We start from the raw sequence: 18,371 nt of genomic DNA, 5'->3' as shown, positions 1-18,371 counted from the left end.
CTCAAACCCACAAACCATTAGATCGTGACCTGAGCCAAAGTCCAATGCCTAACTGACTGAGCCACCAAAGCACCCCCATTTCACCATTTCTAATTGCATTTATATTTGTCTGCCTTTTAGATTCTTCTTTGAATGGGTTGTGACTTGTTACCGCTTCCCTTATTAACTAGCAGTTTAAACAATTTTTGACAAGTCTTCATTTTGTATTTTATGAGGATTATTTTTTATCATTTCTATACCCTTTAACTAATATATAGTTTCTGAATAAACTATGGATTCAATCTTAAGCAGCAAGTCATTTGGTTGTTTTTATCGACATTCTGTATGTGTGTGCTTCTTTTAATAAATATTCAGAGATGTTTTCATATGTTAATTTGTGTTAATAAAAATTACTCCGTGCTCCATTTAAAAATATATAAATAGAAGAGAATGGTAGGAGGGGACGTTGGTTAGATGTGTGGTAGGAAATGCCACAGGAAGAGTGGAAGGAACCAAGGTTCTGAAAGGCCTGCCATGCCGGATGGAGGAGTTTGGATTTGGTTCTGACGGCTCTGGACTCCATCTGAACCATAAGGACACCCCTGCGGAGCTCCTACTAATTTAAAGATATCAGGGCTCTCAATAGAACGTTTCTGTTAACAGTTAAATATTTATAATTTAAAGTCTGTTGCAAGTTACTCCCACTGGTGATGACAAAACTCTCAAGTACTTTGCCCTCCTGATTTCATGCCAATCACTGGAGCCCTGCTGTTAATCAGGAGAGATTTGTTAGAGGGAGAAAGAGATACTTGGAGTACGTGGACTAGACATCGCTGAGGAAATTAAGATCTAGATGTCCAAGTGGGTAAAGAATAGACTGGACTATTCCAGAACTATTTCCTTAGCTACCCTGGTCATCAACATTTTTTTTTTTTGTAAGCAGGACTAAAATTGAAATAATAATCTTTTAAGGCTTATAATTGCATGTTTTAAGGTCTTGATTAATACAGTCTTCATATTATGTGATAATTAGATAAGATAATTTAGGTTAAAAGTTTATCATAGTGGCTAGCCTTAATTGTGGCCACTATTTTATCAACCACATCCCTTCCCATCCCTCATGGCAGAAATCTGTCCTTATGGGTCTTTTCTCTGAGTGTATCACATGTTACACAAGCAAGATACAAACACATGACTCACAGGAAAGGGGAAGATTTTGAAGCACTTGCTATTAATTAGTTTTACAAGGTTCCACGAGGGCCAGTGTATGCCATAAAATTCTTCAGTTCACAGTGCAGGAAGTCCCTGGATGTAAGGTACAGACCACCCTAAAAATGATCCAAACATACGGCTTGCTTAAGATGAATGTATTTTTTTCTCAATGACCCTCTAGGATTAAGACTTTGAAATGTCAGCACTGCTCTTGAAATCACGGTTGTGAAATTCATAACCGTATCCTGGTTAAAATCATTGATTTCAATGGACTCAGGAATGGAAGGCAGATGGCAGGCTCCACAGGGCATCAAGCCTCCCTGGGGCTTCTGCAATGGTCACCCCGTGACTGTGTTAGGCCTGGGGCATCTACCTGTTCAATAACTCTCCAGTCCCAATTTTAACAAACCAAACCCAGGCACCACTCAGGCACCAAACTCATACCACAGTATGAAGCATTTTGCATACTTTGAAGGAAAACTCCGGAAACATTCCTGAGATAACCATCTGCTTCTTCAAAAGGAGGCAGCCTAAGTAAGGTGCTGTGCAGGAACATGAAAAAGTAGCAAGATGACCCGTGGACAAGTGAAGACAAAACACAGAGTCCCTGGCATCTTATTGAAGTAGTGAGGTAAAAGAATCCTCTAGCAGGAAAAGAGAAATGTGGGCTGTGTCCATTCAAGTTTCCTCCTGCCCACAGAGCACCTTTCCCAGTAGAGATAGCCCATCAATGGAGGCATAACAAGACCAAGAGACTGGAGCCTGGGTCATACTGTTATTACTTAAATAGACGCTTCTGTATGCACAGTTGAACCCTGTATCTAATTCCACCACGTGAGCAACTTGCAAGGTAGTTCTATAGATTCTAGTGCAAATAGATCCAATAATAACAGTAACAGACAATTGTGTAATGCTCTCAGCGCTTCCCTCCTTTAAATTTCTCAAGAACCTCATGAGATAAGCACTTATTGTTTCCAATTTATACCTGAGGTTCCTGATGTTTTGGGAGCTCAAGTATTTTGTCCAATGTAGCCATAACACTTAGGAAGTAATAAATGTAGGATTCAAGCCCAGGAGCCCAATTCCAGGCCTCACAGCTTGACCCTTATTCTCTAGTTCTGCTGGCCTTGGGTAAAAACTTAACCACCAGACATTATAAAGCTAAGCCTAAGCATTTAAAAAATAATACCCACTGGGATAAATCCTATACCTCAAATACAAACAAATATACATTAAATACAATGTGTCCTTTAAAATCTTTTTCCTCAATTCACCTACAGGCTATATTTTCTTGGAAGGTGCACAGCAAGAAAGAATCCAGAGTACGTGTTTCAACAAAACTTACCCTAGTAAATGCTCAGAATTTTCACCAGTTGTGTCTAAATACAGTGGTTTGAAACTAATAGTTAACTTACTGAACGTATACTGAGAATAAGCCATTGTCCCACGCTCTCTGTATGTATCGACTCATTAAGTATTCATAAACTGCCTGTAAGGTGGACATTAGTATCATCCCCATTTTGCAGATGAGGAACTGGAGGCACACAGCTCACTCAGAGCCCCACAGTCGGGCTCTGCCGTCTACGTGCTGGAGTACTATGCTATGATCCCCTTTAGGAATCTTGAAGGTTATCCCCTAACAGTGTCATTAGCAACTGTTTCTCACAGACTAGCCTCATTCTCAGTACTTACATCTGTGTGTATATAGCTCTTTTGGGTGTTTGCCCGAAGGTTTCATACAGCGTTTGTTATTTGATAGAACATCCGTATAAGGAAGCAGAGTTGTTGTCAGAGCCTCAGTTAAGGAAAACACAAAGCTAGAAAGAGTGAGACATTTGCCTGATGTTACACAGCTAAAAAAAAAAAAAAGGCGAGAATAGTTAGAAACCAAGTCAGCCTGCTCCTTGTCTATGTTATGAAACAACTCGAAAGTGCCTAACAGCAATATAGGACAGATGTCCAGTTCTTAGAGTAATAATATTCTAATTCAGGGGAATTGCCTCGTTGCCGAAAACAGGAGCAAGGAATCTGTGCACAGTACTGTTGTGGAGACCCATAGCCAAAAACCAAACCAAAACAAAACAAAACAAAATATATGCCTTGGGTCTAAGTCAAGAGCACACTCTATAGTGATTTACAAATGTATAAAGAAAGTGGGTCTGGGGTGCCTGGGTGGCTCAGTCGGCTAAGCGTCTGGCTCTTGATTTCGGCTCAGGTCATGATCTCATGGTTCGTGAGTTCAAGCTCCACATCTGGCTGGCGCAGAGACTGCTTGGGATTCTGTCTTCCTCTCTTCCCGCCCCTCCCCCGCTTCCTCTCTATCTCTTTCTCAAAATAAATAAAAATAAACTTAAAAAAAGAGTGGGCCTATTTACTGTGTTAGTTTCTAGTTCTTTTCTAACTAGGAAAGTGTTTTCCAAAGTGTAGTCATTCATCCAGCCACCTTCGTGATTTTTGCCATATCAATATATCACCTAGGCTAGTTTACAAAATATACTTTTTCGGTAGGTCCTCTAATTTTATTTAGCCTAAGCAATAAAATCTGAAGCTATAGGTTTGATATGGTAGTATTTTTTTTCAGGTCTGCATTGAAATATATACAAAATTACCAAAAAATATTGATCTGTAAACCACCTACCATCGTCTTGTATAGAAACATTTATTGAGCACTTACTACGTGCCAGATATCTTTTAACACACTTTACATATATTGACCAGTTAATTCTCATAACAACAGCATAAGTAGGCATTTGCATTATCTCCATTTTACAGATGAGGAAACTGAGACACAGAGTTTTGGTCATCTGCATAAGAACGCAGAGCTGATCAGTGGCAGAGCTAGAGTTACAAATCCGGGTGGTTTGGAGACACAGTCCGGGCTTTTAGAAACCAGCAGCCTCCATTTTGGAAAAAGCTGGATTATATGAGGGGAAAAAAAGACAGACAACTCCTGGAACTGTGGGACATCCTTGAACAGCATCCAACTGTATAAACCCAGGTTCCTACTTGAGAACTGACAGATGCAGAGTTGCTATGATGGAAGTGCATAAGGAATAATGTATTTTGTGACTGTACAGGTCTAAACTGACTGATGCTTACAACTTATTGTGGGAAGGGATGGAGAATTGCTACTTTACGTCTATTAGCCAAGAATATACCACTAAGCAAAGTCAAGGAATAAAAAGCTTGAAGTGGACCGGGAAAAGGAGGGTGTGGCAGTGGAGGAATGAACCTTCACATGGTAGGTAGAAAACTCAAGGTTTCCTACATCCCATCCCATCATGCTCTTAATGCTTGTTTGCCTAGATACCAAGAAACAAAACTTCCTTCCTTCTTTTTAAGAAAAACTTTTAGTGTTTATTTATTTTTGAGAGAGACAGAGCGTGAAGGGGGGAGGGGCAGAGAGAGAGGGAGACACAGAATCCAAAGCAGGCTCCAGGCTCTGAGCTGTCAGCACAGAGCCCCACACAAGACTTGAACTCAAGAGCTGCTAGATTACGACCTGAGCTGAAATGGTATGCTTAACCGACTGAGCCAACCAGGAGCCCCTGAGGCTTCCTTTCTTCTTGAAAAAGCTCAACAAGCTGGAGGGAAAGCTTTAATGGTATAACACTCAATATACAGATGTGGTAGGAATTCATTATGACAAGTAGAGAAGTAGTTTTCTCTATGTGTGTGTATCCCTGTGTCCTCTCCTTTCCTTCTAAGGACACCTGTCACTGGATTTAGGGGCCACTCTAAATCCATGATGATTTCCTCTTGAGATCCTTAACCAAATATATCCGTGAAGATACTATTTCCCACAAGGTTACATACTAATGTTCTAGGTAGATAAGAATTTGGGGGGACACTGTTCAATTGACTACAGGCACCAATCAAGAATTGTACAGTTGAGCTCTTTCGGAAGTTCATCCAAAAATGGTAGTCACAATGAAATGGTCATTTTTTTCTCGTTCTTTAATTTACATCCAGGTTACTTAGCATACACTGTGACAAATGATTTCAAGAGCAGATTCCTTAAAGTCCCTTATCCATTTAGCCCATCCCCCTCCTACAACCCCTCCAGCAACCCTCTGTTTGTTCTCCATATTTAAGATCTCTTATGTTCTGTCCCCCTCCTTGTTTTTATATTATTTTTGCTTCCCTTCCCTTATGTCCATCTGTTTTGTATCTTAAAGTCTTCATATGAGTGAAGTCATATGATATTTGTCTTTCTCTGACTAATTTTGTTTAGCGTAATACCCTCTAGTACCATCCACGTGGTTGCAAATGGCAAGATTTCATTCTTTTTGATTGCCAAGTAATACTCCATTGTATATGTATATATACAATATACTATATATATATGTATAAACAATATACTATATATATATATGTATATATATACCACATTTTCTTCATTCATCCATCGACAGACCTTTAGGCTCTTTCCATACCTTGGCTATTGTTGCTAGTGCAACATGGGGATGCATGGGTACCTTCGAAACAGCACACCTGTATCCCTTGGATAAATGCCTAGTAGTGCAATTTCTGGGTCGTAGGGTAGTTCTGTTTTTAGTTTTTTGAGGAACCTCCAGACTGTTTTCCAGAGTGGCTGACCAGCTTGCATTCCTACCAACAATGCAAAGGAGACCCCCTTTTTCTGCATCCTCGCCAAAATCCGTCATTGCCTGAGTTGTTAATGTTAGCCATTCTTACTGGAGTAAGGTCATATCTCATTGTGGTTTTGATTTGTATTTCCCTGATGATGAGTGACGTTAAGTACGTTTTCATGTGTCTGTTTGCCATCTGGATGTCATCTTTGGAAAAGTGTCTATTCGTGTCTTTTGCCCATTTCTTCACTGGATTATTTGTTTTTTGGGTGTGGAGTTTGGTAAGTTCTTTATAGGTTTTGGATACTAACCCTTTATCTGATATTTCACTTGCAAATATCTTCTCCAATTCTGTCGGTGCCTTTTAGTTATGCTGATTGTTTCCTTTGCTGTGCAGAAGCTTTTTATTTTGATGAGGTCCCAGTAGTTAATTTTTGCTTTTGTTTCCCTTGCCTCCAGAGATGTGTTGAGTAAGAAGTTGCTGCGGGCAAGATCAAAGAGGTTTTTGCCTGCTTTCTCCTGTAGGATTTTGATGGCTTCCTATCTTACATTTAGGTCTTTCACCCATTTTCAGTTTATTTTGTGTATGGTGTAATGAAGTGGTCCAGGTTCACCTTTCTGCATGTTGCTGTACAGTTTTCCCAGCACGATTTGCTGAAGAGACTGTCTTTATTCCATTGGACATTTTTTCCTGCTTTGTCAAAGATGAGTTGGCCAGACATTTGTGGGTCCGTTTCTGAAATGGTCATTTTAAGCCACTAAGTTTTACAGCAATAGAAGACCGTGTCTTTCCACTTTACTACACTGCTTCTTTTCAGAGAACCTGCAACATGGAAGACTTGCAATAGATATAATAGGTAATAGCTCCTTTAAAAACTGTACTTAAAGTTTGCAAACACTTGCAGTTTTTATTTACCTTACAGAAAAGTAGATTTGTGAACTGCCAAGTACCTCATGCATGTAGGCATCAACATATGTTAGCTTTTTTGTACTATTAATGTTACTAGAGCCACAAAGATGTATTTAAATGTCTCGTCTCAAACAGAAGGTCTTAATCTTGTCTCTACACATTGACAAGCATATAAGCATCTAAATATAAACATATTTTTTCCTTTACATTTGTCATCTATAGTTTCTTGGGACCACTCCAAAAATTTAGCCTGGTCCTAGGCATGGAGTATGAGAACACACCCTGAACTATGGAAGGATATAGTTAACTTGGCATCAGTAACATACATGTTGCCAGTTTCCCAGAAGAAAGTTATCTTTGGTGTGTGTGGGTGTATGTGCAGGTGCACACACTGTGTTATAGCCGATCATGTCCATTATTGCAGCAACTGTTTTTACTACTATAGTTTACTGAACTAGGGAAGAGGTTGAGTAAATGATCATCCTACTGGATATACCGGTCTTGGATTTGGTATTAGTGGATTGATCTAAAATCTAACCCAATGGAGAATATTAGCTGAGACGTTGTTTTCAGACATATCCTATAATTTTCCCAACTTCATGGTTAGATGATTTAGAACAGAGCATCTCAAGGGTTAGGGCTAAAGAGAATGCAGAACAATGAGTATGTTGCTTATTTCAAATCAGAGAAAATAAAGGGTGAACACTTTCTAAACACCCTCCTCCCTCCCCCAGGGAAGGAGCATTCCCTGGGGGAGGGAGGAGGGTGTTTAGACAATGCTTAGTGAAAGTCTAGTAACATCTAAAAATTGTTCAATCGCTTCCTTCATGTCCAACTTCTCTTTCATTCTCTTTGTTTATATATCCCTTTTCTCTTCAGTGCAGTGTCTCCCCATTGTCTCTTTTTTCATCCTATCTTATTCTTGGTCTGCTAACATTTTCCCAGTGATTTTTGTCCCTTCCAGTTTTCATCTGAACCCAGTGGCAATTCACAGGTGATTGTAGTATTGTTTAAATGTATATAGATTTACTGAATGAAAATTTTTCTAATTCTTAATTTTTCAATGGCTATCCCAAAGAAAAAAATAAAGTCACTGAACTAAATTATACTACTAATTACTTCTCTATGTCTGATAATTCTGATTATTTTTGACTATTACTCACATAATGTCTTAAGTTATATGCTTAATTATATCTCATTTTTAAAAGAATTTTTTAATGCAAGAGTACATTAAATACTTTATCCTTTCTAGGAAGAGAAGAAACTTCATTAATTGTTAATAATTTGGGAAGACTTATTTCGAATTAGTAAAGAGCTTCAATTAAGTATGTACACAATCTTTTTCACGAAGTTCAAAGTGTTTACCCTAAGAGAAGAGTTAAGATGGCAGAGTAGTAAGGGGACCCTGGCCTTGTCTCATCCTTAAACATATCTAGATCAATCAAACCACTTTGAACACCTGAAATTGATCTGAGGATAAACAGAGCGATGTGCATAATTTGAAGGAGAGAACACAGCAGGTACATGGTGTGGAAAGGTGAACTGGGGGAGAAAAGAGCCACGGTGCCACAGAGGGGAGGGAGCCATTTTTACAGAAAGGAGAACAACAGGGTAGGGGACTGAGAGCAGTGCATGCGGTTTGCACAAGAAAGCACCCTCCCCGAAAGCAGCTAGAGAGAAAGAGTGAGAACAACTTACAGTGGACTGCACAAGATAACTGTTTCCCAAAACCACTGACATGGAAAAAGAGGAGAAGATTTCAATACTGCCAGTGTTTTATAAACAGTGGAGCACAGAGTCTGAGGTTTCAGAGATCAGTTCTGGTGGTGTTCCACTGAGGAAGCAGGGCAGAGCCCCAGGAGTGGGCCGCGTGATTTGAGGATCCCCAGGGTCACACGGGGAGAAGCTGTTTCCCTGCTTGGAGTGCATTTGGCAGAAGCAATATGGCCTCTCTGCAGGCAAAAGATGTGAGGGGTGCCATCAAGGAAAAAAGATGCCAGCTGAAGGCAGCAAACCCTGGTGCCAGATCTGTGCTGCAATTTACCATGAACTGTGAGCCACTGCCACTGGGCGGTGGCACAACTGTTTTCTGGGACAAGCTGGCCTTGGCCATAGCATTGAGACCCTCCCCCCAAATCACCGTGGGTCCAAACCGTGGGGTTTTGAAACATAGCCATGCCTGGGATAAAACCCTGAAGATAGGCACTGCCTGGTAGATGGACAGCTCAGGCACAGACAGGAAGAAGGCAGGGAGCTGATGGAGGTGGGGGACACAGAAGGGGTGACTGCGCATCAGTGAGGGCTTAAGCTCCCCACTCTGGACACTAGAGAGTGGGGTGAAGCCATTTTTCCAGTAGCCTACCAACACTGATTGATTCCAGTGAGCTAAACAGCTCCACCAAGCAGGAAACGGAGCCATTACACCAAGTCCCACCCCCCTGGTGCCCTCCAGGCACACCTCCTCTAGGGTGAATCAGCCTGAGAAACAGAGCAGCAGGCTCTTGCCTCAGAAGATCAGCACAAATTCCTTTCAGGAGCTTAGTCTACTGACAAAAGACTGCGGCAAAGTTTCAGCTCTAGGGGAAAATGGATCTGGCTCCATTTGGGTTTTTTTTGATTGTTCTTTTGTTCTTTGGTCATTGTTGTTGCTTCTGTTTTTGTTGTTGTTGTTGTTTTTCTCTTCTTTTGTTTCTTGGATACAGAAAGAGCAACATTTTATTTTTATTTTATTTTATTAATTTTTAATTTTTTAATTTTTAAAAATTTTCAATTTGTTTATCTTTTCTTTTCTCTTCCTTTTTCTATCAAGTTTCTGTTAAGCAGACCAAAACACACCTATGATCTAGCTTCTGTAATGCCCGAAGTTCCGAAACCTCCCACAAAAGTCCACCAGAGTCATAAGTCAAAGCCAAGCGACAAGGATCGTTTATTGCAGGTTCGATCCTGGTCCTCTGCGCACTCGTCGCCGGTGACGCAAGAGGCCACGATCAGGGTTGGTACAGCGTTTTTATAGACAGAGACAAATAGCACAGGGGAGGTTTCAAATTATGAGGGGCCTGATTAGTTGATTTTAAAGTAAGGACATTTGTTGTTCTCTGACTGGGCGTCCTTTGTCTGTCCTTTGGCGGGAAGGCTTTGTCCGTTACTTGTGGCGGGAGGAAAAAAGGGGGAAGGGGGAAGGGGGTAGGGTAGGTGGGGAATGTGCTAAGCAAGAAGGTTTACAGAAGCGAGAAATGCCGGTTAGTTTATGTATAATCACTCATTCCATTACATATCAGACTACATTTAGGAAGGTTTACAACCCATTCTACTACACAGCGGGTTACATTCAGGAAAGGCCTCACAATGCTCGTAGCAAACAGCAAGCAAAACAGACTTCTCAGCAATTGTATTTCTTATCAAAGGTCCATAATAAGCAGAAAAGAGAACCTAGCTTTAAACTAAGGCAGGGCTGTCATTTGGATTGTTCCTTTCATTCCCCCCTTTTTCTTGTGCCTAAAGAGCCAATCTTGGGTCTTTTAAGCCTCTGTTTGTAATGTCTCGAGCGGTAGGTACTGAGTTCGTAAGACCATTAATTGTACAGCATTGAACCTGTCTTGGACAAAATTAATAATTTTGTTTATGATGCAGGGGCCTAATGTGAGAGCGAGAAGTAGGATGGCTAGAGGCCCGAGTAAAGCGGAGAGCAGGGTAGTTAACCATGGGGACGCACTGAACCAGGATTCAAACCATCCAGCCTCCTGTTCTCTTTCTTTTTTTCATTTATTTAGCCCTTCTCGGACCTTGGCCATAGAATCTCTTACTATTCCTGTGTGGTCAGCATAGAAACAACATTCTTCTCCTAGTGCTGCACAGAGACCACCTTGCTGTAGGAATAGCAGGTCTAATCCTCTCCTATTTTGTAAAACTACTTCCGAGAGGGAGGTTAGGGACTTTTCAAGCGAAGTGATGGCAGTTTCAATTCTTTCCATATCTTTGTCGACCGCTTCTCTAAGTATACTAAATCCCTTGTTTTGTATAGTTAAGGCCGAGATCCCTGTCCCTGTTCCGATGGCCCCGAGTCCGAATATGGTGGCTAGAGTTAGAGCCCCTGCAGTAATGAGTGCTCTCTTAGTTACTCTTTTGGGTGCTATCCACATCTGGTCTACATACTCAGTTGTGTGGTATATGATTTTTGGGAACACAATTACCATTACACAGAATTCTGACTGATCGAACATATCCTTGTAGAGGCAAGGGGTTAATCCCGCATAAGAACAAAGCCACCATGAGTTATTTGGTGGAATAATCCAGTTTTCTGAAGTATTGAATATATTTCTGTTACTTATGCATAAGTGGCTATATTTTGTTGGCACTGTTCCTATACATGTCCCATTTCCCATAAGCACTGGTAGTGTGAGGCCGGGTCTTCTCTGTCCCCAACTGCAAGCGTCTGAGTTGTTTGCAGTGCTATAATTTCCTACTATTGCTACTGACTCGTAAAATGGAGGCTTTGTGGAATAGCACAGCCAACAAGCTTCTGTTTCATTGGGTTTAGTATGGTTTAAGGCCTTATAAGTGGTATTCATCATTACCCATAAGGGGTCATCTTTGAATGGGATTTGAATTTTGGGGGGTTTTCTTGGAGTAGTCCCGGTTACAGTGACCACCTGAGTGGCCGAAGAACTAGTACCCTTCCCCGTGGTATTAGTAGGCTTACTAGTGGGCCCTGGAGTAGTAGTAGTAGGCTCACTTGTGGCCCTAGTAGTAGGCTCACTTGTGGCCCTTACTACTGGATTCGGTCCCACTAGCACTGGTGGAACCTTGGGTTCTACCTTTAGTTTTATCTGAATAACAGTTGCATAGTGGGGTGGTCCCCGATATAAATAGATTCCCCAAGTAAGCCCATTGGTCCATCTAGTTTCTTTTTTTCCATCTTCTAGAAATTTGATACGGACAAGGTTACAATTTTCTGAGTAATATCCTCGGCCGGAAAAGCCTATGTCACAGGGCTTGACAAATGACATGTCGATGTAAAGAGGTGTTACCTTCCATTTTGATTTACCGTCATTGGCGGTGACACAACTCCAGGACTTACAGTAGTAGCTGAGAATTCCCCCACATATGGAGCGAGCTTTCTGTCCAAACCCAGGGCATGCATAAAACCCTGTTTCGCTTAAGAAATTTTTTGTTTCCTTTCCCCTCCCGTGGTCTAGTCCGACTGACTTAGCCATCTGTTCTAAATTAAAATAGAGATCTGGCCACCAGGTATTTAAGGGAACATCTGTCTTTGTGGTAGTATTATAGACTTCCTGGGTTTCTAAATTAGAAACCTCCCAAGTTAAAGTATAGGGTATATGGGGGTTGCTCGCAATACTTATCAGTCCGTAGGAGGTGAGCAGGAGCACGCTAATGTGTGTTCCTCCGATCATTGTGGGTCTGGAGCTGCTGCAACAGTCTTGGTATGGGACACCCAGGCCTTTGGTCTCAGCCGGTTTTCGGGGTCAGGTTTTCGACGCAGAGTCAGTTTTAAAGGATGGGTCTTACTCTGGTCAACTGTCCAGGCGGTGTTGGCTTCCGGCACGAAGTCTTCTCGAACCGCAAAGGGATCAGCTGGTCGGGCGTGGGCGTAATGGATCCAGGTGGCAATCCCGTCGACTTTGAGAGCAGTGGGTGTGGTTAGGATCACAATGTAGGGTCCCTTCCACCGTGGTTGGAGGGTCTCTTGCTTGTGTCTCCGCACGTATACCCAATCTCCGGGTCGGTAGTGATGCGGCTCAGGAGGGGGCCCGCTCTCATAAATGGCTCTCAATCTGGGCCAAACTTCCTGGTGTGTGTGCTGGAGTTCCCTCAGGGAAATAAGAAGTTTATGATCATCAAATTCAGTTAACACATTAGACTGTAGGTTGGGAATTATAGGGGGGGGCACTCCATACATGATTTCAAAGGGGGTTAATCCCAGTTTGTAAGGGGAGTTCCGCACCCTGAACAGAGCGTAGGGGAGTAAGACTACCCAGTTAGTGCCAGTCTCCATGGTCAATTTGGTTAGGGTCTCTTTTAGGGTTCTATTCATTCTTTCTACCTGTCCTGAGCTTTGGGGTCTATATGCACAATGTAGTTTCCAATCGGCCCCAATAAACTGCGCTATCCCTTGTACTACCTTTGAAACGAATGCTGGTCCGTTGTCTGATCCTATTAGGGTAGGGAATCCGTACCTGGGCATGATGTCTTCCAACATTTTCTTTGCTACTACCTGCGCAGTCTCATGCTTGGTGGGGAAGGCCTCTGTCCATCCTGAAAAGGTATCTATAAACACTAACAAATATTTGTACCCATATTTTCCAGGCTTTACCTTGGTGAAGTCTACTTCCCAATAGGCTCCCGGCCTGGTTCCGCGGGTTCTGGAGCCAGGGTTTTTCCCGTGGTTGGTGGCGTTAGTTAATTGGCAAGCTTTACAGCTAGTAACTATCTGTTCAATTTTTGTCCTAGAGTCTTTAATGGTGATCCTAGCATGTCTTATTAAGTCTTGCATTTTTCTTGTGCCCATATGAGTGGCTCGGTGCATCTTGGATAAGACTTTATTTCCCATTTCTTCTGGGAGGATTACGCTACAGTCTGCTGCTCTCCACCATCCATTAAGGCACTGAGTCATAGGCAATTTTTGGATCCAGTTTAGGTCTTCTTTAGTGTAGGTGGGACTTTCTGGTAAACTAGCTGAACCGGGGTCTGGTAGGGTGGTCATTAAAGCACAGTCCACCTGTAAGGCCACCTCTCGGGCCACCTGGTCAGCCAAATTATTTCCTCTGGCCACCGGTGTGACCGGTTTTTGGTGGCCTGGGCAATGTATGATGGCTAGTCGTTTAGGCAGCCAGAGTGCTTTTAAAAGAGCCAATATTTCTTCTTTGTTTTTGATAGTTTTCCCCTCTGCAGTTAACAGTCCCCTCTCTCTGTATATAGCTCCATGTATGTGGGCCGTAGCAAAAGCATATCTGCTATCGGTATACACGTTTAGTCTCTTGTCTTTTCCCAAAGTCAGTGCCTTGGTTAAGGCCACAAGTTCAGCCCGTTGGGCAGAGGTGCCAGCTGGCAAAGGTTCTGCCCAAACAGTCTCAGTTTCAGTTGTGACTGCTGCCCCCGCATACCTTTGACCCTGATGTACAAAGCTGCTGCCGTCAGTGAACCAGGTAACTTCGGCATCTGGTAGCGGGTGATCCTGTAAATCTTCCCGAACTCCATGAACCTGTGCCAATATCTCAGCGCAGTCATGGAGGGGGGTATCCAAGTCCGGGTCTGGTAACAGGGAGGCAGGGTTTAGTGTTCGGGGGGGAGCATAAATGATTCTGAGGGGATTTAATAATAGTCCCTGGTAGTGAACCAGTCGGGCATTACTTATCCATCGGTCAGGAGGTTGTTTGAGGACTCCCTCAATGGCATGAGGGATTGTAACATGTAACTCTTGTCCCATAGTTAACTTATCAGCATCCTTTACCATTAGAGCTGTAGCAGCGATCATACGGAGGCAAGGGGGCCAGCCAGCCGCTACTGGGTCCAGTCTTTTTGAAAGATAGGCAACGGGCCTGGGCCATGGGCCAAGGAGTTGCGTCAGCACTGCTTTGGCTACCCCTTTGTTTTCATCTACGAAGAGATGAAAGGGTTTGGAGACATCGGGGAGCCCTAAGGCTGGTGCCGACAACAGGGCGAGTTTAATTTGCTGGAAAGCCTGCTCAGTTTCCTCCGTCCATTCAAAGGGCACCTGTTCTCGGGTGACGAGGTAAAGAGGCTTAGCCATTTCAGCGAACCGAGGTATCCACAAGCGGCAGAACCCGGCCGATCCCAGGAATTCTCTTACCTGCCTTTGCGTTGTGGGTCGGGGGATGAGGAGGACGGTTTCCTTCCGTGCATCAGTGAGCCATCGTTGGCCTTCTCTTAACAGATACCCCAAGTAGGTTACCTCGGATCTGCAAATTTGGGCTTTCTTTGCTGAAGCCCGGTACTCCAGGGCACCAAGTGTCCGGAGGAGGTTTTTGGTGCTTTGCAAACAAGCTTCAGCAGTCTCAGTGGCGATTAAAAGATCGTCAACGTACTGCAAGAGAGTCACTTCGGGGTTTTGATTCCGGTACTCACCCAGATCCTCGTGAAGTGCCTCATCGAACAAGGTGGGTGAGTTTTTAAATCCTTGGGGGAGCCGGGTCCAGGTGAGTTGCCCATTTATGCCTCTCTCAGGGTCGGACCACTCGAAGGCGAAGAGCTCTTGGCTTTTGGGGGCCAGAGGCAGGCTGAAAAAAGCATCTTTTAAATCAAGGACAGTATACCATTGTCTTCCTGGGCTGAGGGCATTTAGGAGGGTATAGGGGTTGGGTACTGTTGGGTGTATGTCCATGACTCGGCGGTTAACTTCTCTCAGATCTTGTACCGGACGGTAGTCCGCACTGTTAGGTTTTCGTACAGGCAGCAGGGGGGTGTTCCAGGCTGAATGGCAGGGACGCAAGATGCCTAAGTCTAGGAGGCGACGGATATGTGGCGTGATGCCATTTCTGGCCTCCATTGACATTGGGTATTGTCGGACCCGAACTGGATCTGCCCCTGGTTTCAGCTCTATGAATAGAGCTGGGCGATGTTTAGCCAACCCCATACCCCCGGTTTCAGCCCATGCTTCTGGAAACTGCTGGAGCCAGGGCTCTATGTTTTGACTTTGTGAGGGTGGCCCCTGATGGAGTCGATATTCATCTTCTAATCTTAGAGTAAGTATGGTAATGGGTTGGTTGTGAGGGCCAGTCACTTGGGGGCCCCCTGGCGTAAAATGAATCTGGGCCCCCATTTTAGTGAGTAAGTCTCTTCCTAATAAGGGGCAGGGGCTGTCGGGGATGACTAGGAAGGAATGGGTGACCTTTCCATTTCCTAGGTCCACAGTCCTCTGGGTGGTCCAGGGATATTTTTTTATCCCGGTAGCCCCTTGGACCCAGGAAGATTTTTCAGAAATTTTTCCATGGGGTCTGATCAAGACCGAATGTTGTGCCCCTGTGTCGACTAGGAATTGAACTGGGTTCCCCTCCACTTGTAGCGTTACCCTAGGTTCGGGGAGGGGATCCGAACCCCGTCTCCCCTATTCTGCATCTTGAGTGAAGAGGGCGGGTGTGGTTTTTGGCTGCCACGGTTTTTGATCATGACGTGGCTTTTTCTTTTTAGGGCATTCTCGGGCCCAATGGCTTTTTTCTTTGCAATAGGCACATTGGTCCTTATCTAGGGGCTTTTGTTTATCCAGGGGCTTTTGGACAACAGCGGCCAGGACTTTGGTCATTTCCTCGGTGGCTTTAAGTTGCCTGTCCTCTGGAGTCTCTCTATTATTATAGACACACTGGGCAATGCGGAGTAAGTCCTGAATCTGTTTTCCCCCTAGGTCCTCTAGTTTCTGGAGTTTCTTTTTAATATCAGTGGCTGCCTGATTTACAAAGGCCATTACAACAGCAGCTTGATTTTCGGGAGCCTCGGGGTTCATGGGGGTATACTGTCTGAAGGTTTCCATTAATCTTTCTAAATAAGTGGCAGGGCTCTCTGTCTTACCTTGTATTACTGAATACACTTTTGCCAAACTAGTGGGCTTGCGTGCAGCAGCCCGGAGACCCGCCATTAGAGTCTGGCGATAAATGCGCAGCCGTCCCCTACCTTCTGCCGTGTTGTAGTCCCAGCCATCCTGTGGGGGTCGGGTCAAGGGAAAAGCTGCATTAATGAGATCAAGGTTAGCAGTGGGTTGGCCGTCATCTCCAGGAACCAGCTTTCTTGCTTCCAATTGAATTCTTTCTCGCTCCTCGGTGGTGAACAGGATTCGGAGGAGCTGCTGACAATCATCCCAGGTGGGTTGGTGGGTAAACATAACACTAAGAGACTTATTAAATCTTTAGGGTTGTCAGAAAATCGGGCATTCTGGGTTTTCCAGTTATATAGGTCACTGGTAGAGAAGGGCCAGTATTGAAGTCGGGGGTTCCCCGTACCATCGGGAGGCCCTATTTCCCGTAAGGGTAAAGCTACGGTGGAGTCAGGAAGGCGGAGTCCTGGCTCATGAGGGGCCCGCCTACGGGTACGTCCAGCCGGCCTTTGGACTTCGCCCCCACTAGGCATGGGCGCGGGTTGAGCCTCCCTATTCTCTAGTTCTCCTATGGGCTGGGCTACGGGAGGCTCTGCCAGCGCAGCAGGGATAGGGGCAGCTTGCGGAATAAGAGGAGGAACCTGGTAAGGGGGAGGGTCAAGGGAAAGTCAATCTTGGCTGTCGGGGAGAACAGGGGGTGCAGTCGGAGTTGGCGGCTTGGGAGGGTTGATAGGTTTAGCCGCTAGAATTTTGCATGGCCCTGTTGTTAAGAAAGAGGCCATCCAGGGAGGTGGGTTTTCTACTAAATCTTGCCACACCAGAATATAGGGAATCTGATCCGAGTGACCTTCTTTCCCTGGTAGGAAAATTATTGATTTTACTTTAAGGACCACGGGGAGGCAGAAGGTTCCCTCTGTAGGCCAATTGACCCCAAAGGTGGGCCATTCAGAGTGGCAATAGGTGATCAACTTCCTTTTGCGAATGTCTAGGCTTAAGTTGTGTCCTCTAGCTTTTACGTCCCTGAAGTTGGCGAGAAGGAGGGAGAGAGGGGTGCTCTGCGTTTGGCCCATGTTATGATTCTGAGGAAGAGGAGAAGAGAAGGGGGCGCGGGCAGCACGGACGTGGGGGAGGGGGCGCCGCTGGCCAGGGGGAGGGAGGGAAAGCTGCAGGGAGCTGAGGAAGGAGGAGAGAGGAACAAAGGATGGAATAATTAATTCTGATCAGCCAAGAAAACACTTAATTCCAATAAAACATTGACCTATGAAAGAAAAACAAGAACTAACAATCTTTCGCAGCGGTTCCAACTTTCTGGTGCCGTCTCGGCCAGCCCAACAGAGAGGGTTATGGCTAGGACGGCGGTAATTACAAGGGCCCAGGGGTGACAATACATTTAGACTGACATAGAAGCACTCGCGTACTCACCCGTCCACGTCCCTCTCGGGAACTTAGGTGCCTCTTAGCATGGACGGGCAGGTATAATCCCCCTGCTTGGATCAAAATAAATTTTGACCGCCTTAAGCCATATGAGGATCACCGCGGAAGTCGGGTTAGAGCCCACTCGAATCCCGTAGCTTATGCCGTGGGACTACACATAGGGTAAGTCAGGCGCGTGCCCCTGACTCCCAACAATCATTCCATTCGTTTTAACAGACAGACACACAGACACACATCACATCAAAATACGGGTAACAATTGGCATGCCTAGATGGTTTTTCTTTTAGACGCGTAGAGATATTTCTTAGCACTCTGGAAGTTCATAGAGAAAATGAAAGTATTTAGTTCGCAGGCGCGTTGGGCATAAGCAGCCCACAGAAAAGAATCCTGATGGGCCAAAAAGGCCCCCCGATGGACCAAGAAGGTCCCCTGATGGGCCAAGAAGGCCCCAGACGGGCCAAGAAGGCCCCCAGATGGGCCAAGAAGGCCCCAGACGGGCCAAGAAGGCCCCCAGATGGGCCAAGAAGGCCCCCAGATGTCAGTGGACGTCTCCAACTGACCCCGGCTGGGTGCCCTATAGCGCGTCCGCCAGGGTCACACCAGCTTCCAGACAGAACCGGTTCTCCAGAGAAGAAACACAGATCAGAGAGAAAAGGAAGAACTTTAGAGCCGGCTTACTTAC

General features: G+C 44.5%; 1 protein-coding gene across 1 annotated transcript; it reads right to left on the bottom strand.

The window, feature by feature from the left end:
- Nucleotides 1-12,100: 12,100 nt before the first annotated feature.
- LOC124510277 (uncharacterized) lies at nucleotides 12,101-17,378 on the bottom strand. Its single transcript, XM_047077109.1, is given in 3 exon segments — nucleotides 12,101-16,551; nucleotides 16,554-16,874; nucleotides 16,935-17,378. Coding segments are annotated over 3 exon segments (5,163 nt in total). The 5' UTR covers nucleotides 17,326-17,378.
- Nucleotides 17,379-18,371: the final 993 nt, after the last annotated feature.

This window comes from Lynx rufus, unplaced genomic scaffold, assembly GCF_022079265.1.
Source record: "Lynx rufus isolate CCGP_SWC_20201006 ecotype Redwood Valley unplaced genomic scaffold, mLynRuf1.p SCAF_1, whole genome shotgun sequence".
In the NCBI taxonomy this organism is placed as follows: Eukaryota; Metazoa; Chordata; class Mammalia; order Carnivora; family Felidae; genus Lynx; species Lynx rufus.
Note: the sequence above shows the minus strand (reverse complement) of the source record. Positions and strands in the feature narration are given on the sequence as shown.